The 3,108-nt window shown below is 49.5% G+C and overlaps 1 protein-coding gene across 1 annotated transcript in view; it reads right to left on the bottom strand.

Annotated features, from left to right (window-relative positions):
• Positions 1-1,940: 1,940 nt before the first annotated feature.
• ZBTB10 (zinc finger and BTB domain containing 10) overlaps positions 1,941-3,108 on the bottom strand; it is a 25,960-nt gene continuing 24,792 nt past the window's right edge. The window contains exon 5 of the mRNA XM_026049663.1: positions 1,941-3,021. Within this exon, the coding sequence (XP_025905448.1) occupies positions 2,716-3,021 (306 nt within the window). The 3' untranslated portion in view covers positions 1,941-2,715. The remainder of the gene's footprint in view (positions 3,022-3,108) is intronic.

Raw genomic sequence — 3,108 nt, 5'->3', positions numbered from 1 at the left:
TCCTGGCGCAGCTCGAGCCGTCTCACTTAGGGCTCCTCTGAGGAACCTCCTAAGGATTTTGGAGCACGAGACGTGACGGGGGCCGAGGCCRCAGCCAGCGCTGCATCCCAGCACCAGGGCCCTGGCGCCCGCCTCTCCTGAGGGCAGCACTTGGATAGTGCAGGGAAACAGGGAGCGCTGCAAGGCCAAAGGATATTGGGGCCAACAAAGCGCATCCGAGGATCCGTAAGCGACACCGGTTTCCACTGAACGCTGCTTTCCGAGGCAGAACCAGAACAAAAGCACAACGAGGGTGTAGTGTACCAAGTGTATATTTCAATTTACTGTATGCAGTCTAACAACAAATTTGGTCATAATTTACCAGATATACATAAATGATTTAAGTAGTAAAAGAAGATTCAGTTCCAAGAGAATAAGTTCATATCTTGAGGAGAAAAAAAAATGAAAACAAAACCAAAACAAAAGGAAAATACATTAAGAATGTTGAGCCAGGTCCAGTTTCTAAGCATTAAGTGAGCAGTATTCTAATAAAGCAGATTTAGGTGAATTTCAGATATATATATATTTTTATATATATAGACAGATCTACCAATTGTAAACTATGGTTTTAAAGGGGATAAATGGGATGGAAAAATCTTTATGCTATACTTACATATTCACAAAGCAGAACATTACTTTAACGTTTAAAATACTTTTCATTCATATCATCTTTGCCCAACTAATTTCTACTTTGGACCCCACCAGAATTACACATTGAACAATGAGAATAAGATGTAGTCTTCAGTGTAAGGAGGAAAAAAAAATAAAATAATAATAAAATAAAGCCAACCCCCTGCCCTCCCAACCCCCCTGAAAACAAAAGTAAAACCAAACCCTCTGTCAGGTTTGCAGTGATGTGGGAACGGCCAATGAAACAAATGGATAAAAGAAGCTATTTTGACCTGCCCGATAATTTTTCACCTGCTCTCGGCTGCAATCACCAACCACAGGATCCCAGCGGGGCGCTGCTGTCCTGCTGATGCAGGGGAAGCTGCTCTTCCCTCTCCCCAAACCCCTACCGAACCCCTACCTCGGTCAGGCGCAGCCCCCGTAGGACCCTGCCCATCAAAGCACAGCTCAAAGCTACCCGCACTACCAGCATAATTTAGTTACCTGATATAACAYAGGAAAAAAAAAMCCCAAAATCGCTGATTTGAGAATTAAAACAAAGCTGAAACACACGGTGAGCATTAACTGTTTTAACCCAGTGCTGCCACCCTGGCCTAGCCGCGCGTCCTCTCGTGGCGCCGCCTCCTGCCAAGGCCCCTCGGATCTGCTGCCTTGGGCCCGGCGAGCGGAGGGGCTGGGGACACGGGCGTCACGGCCGCCCCTCAGGGGTACAACACAGTGGCCTTAGCGGGGGAAAAACACTCTGCATGGCTACARAAAGTCAGGTTTCCAGAGGGGCTGAAATTCGAAATGAAGAGCACGGGGAGCACTGTCACTCCGGGGAGCAGACAGCTCCAAGTACTCCTTTGCTTTGGGTTTTTGATTTTTTAAAAAAGTTTCAGCAAATTAAGTCAACGAGTATATTCAACACTAGCAATGACCCATTAAATAGGAAAGAATAAAAAAATATCTTGGGTTCATTTTAATGATGAGCGATGGGCGCAAGGGCCTAGTGTCCAACGCAGGTTGCGTAAATCAGCCAAAAAAGCAGACAAGAAAGAAATGACCAACCGACAAGTTGTTTAATATGACACTGTCTCCACTCCTTGCGTTTCCTTCATCCTGCTTCTCCTGGGGCCGAGGCGGGCGCCAGGGAGGTGCCTGCCAAGGGAGGGGAAGCTCTGGCAGCCCTTGGTGCTCCTCAGCACGGCTGTCTCTCCCGAGCAAGCGGCAGGATAAGGGGAAGAAGTCCCCAGGAACGAGGGCAGTGGCCTGGCCCGTGGCCTGTAGTTCCTGGGGACTTCTTCTGCAAGAGGGGGGACTTCTTCATTCCTGGGGACTTCTTCTGCAAGATGCTTTTGGAACCGGTTCAACAACAACAACAACAACCACCTGCTTCCAAACTCCAAGCCGGGACAAAAGAGACCCTCAGTTAATGCCGCTACCGACTTGCTCCGCTGCTTCCCACCCACGCCACGCGCCGGCTCGGAGCCGCCACTGAAACCCCCAAATTTCAGCCTGGTGCTGGTAACCTCCATGATGCGTCTGTCAGGGATTGGCTTCCACCTGYCAGGGGAAGGGAGAGGTCAGGTTTGCAGGGCCGGCACGCGCTTGCGGAGGCGAGAGCCGCCAGCCCCCTCGGCTCCCCCGGGGCGCTGAGAAGCCGCGGGGCGGCCGGCGAAGGCGCCGGTGCTGCCACACCAAGCTGCAGTTTTCTCCATTCATGTTAACAGCTACATGAATGCGTAACATAATAAGTACAGTTACTACTATGTCTGAATAGGACCCAAATAGCTATATCCTATAAATAATAAAAAATACATTTTTCTTTTGATAACTGACTGTAGATGTGAGGACTCTGTATAATTCAACCCAATGGTTGGATGCTGTACAGTCCTGTGCAAATATCATAAAAAAATTAATAATCCTTTTTTTTTGCTATAAGGCTTTGACCCTAMATTATTTCACAGCAACATAACTACCCTCCAGCCTGTACCATGTTTTGCAAGCCTTCAGTCCCAAGATCCGAGCAGTCCATCCGCACAGTGTCCCCGGGCAGCGCCGCCCTCAGTCGTCCAAAGGCAGACAGACCTCCCCGGACTCGTCCCACCGGGACTGCTCGTTCTGCTCCTCCACGTCGTCGCCAAGCTCTTCGTCACCTTCGCCCACCTCGTTCTCCTCGTATTCCTCATCCCGAGGGAAATCTGTGTCCTGCACCTGGTCTACTCCCTCCTGCCCTCCGGGCTGGGATTTATCTGCACAGTCTACGCAAACTCCGTAGCGTCGTGATCCGTGTCTTATCCCCACGCTGGCCGCGAGCATGAAGATCTTCTTGCACACCATGCATTTATACTTTTTATCCTTTTTATGCACCTAGGGAAGAGAAACATGAACAGTGGGAGTCGTGGGCCTCAGACTGCATCTGCATACAGCGAGAACACAGAATCACACAGAATCACA

Source organism: Nothoprocta perdicaria, unplaced genomic scaffold (assembly GCF_003342845.1).
Source record: "Nothoprocta perdicaria isolate Ctin4 unplaced genomic scaffold, notPer1 scaffold_60, whole genome shotgun sequence".
In the NCBI taxonomy this organism is placed as follows: Eukaryota; Metazoa; Chordata; class Aves; order Tinamiformes; family Tinamidae; genus Nothoprocta; species Nothoprocta perdicaria.
This window is presented reverse-complemented; position numbering and strand designations above follow the sequence as displayed.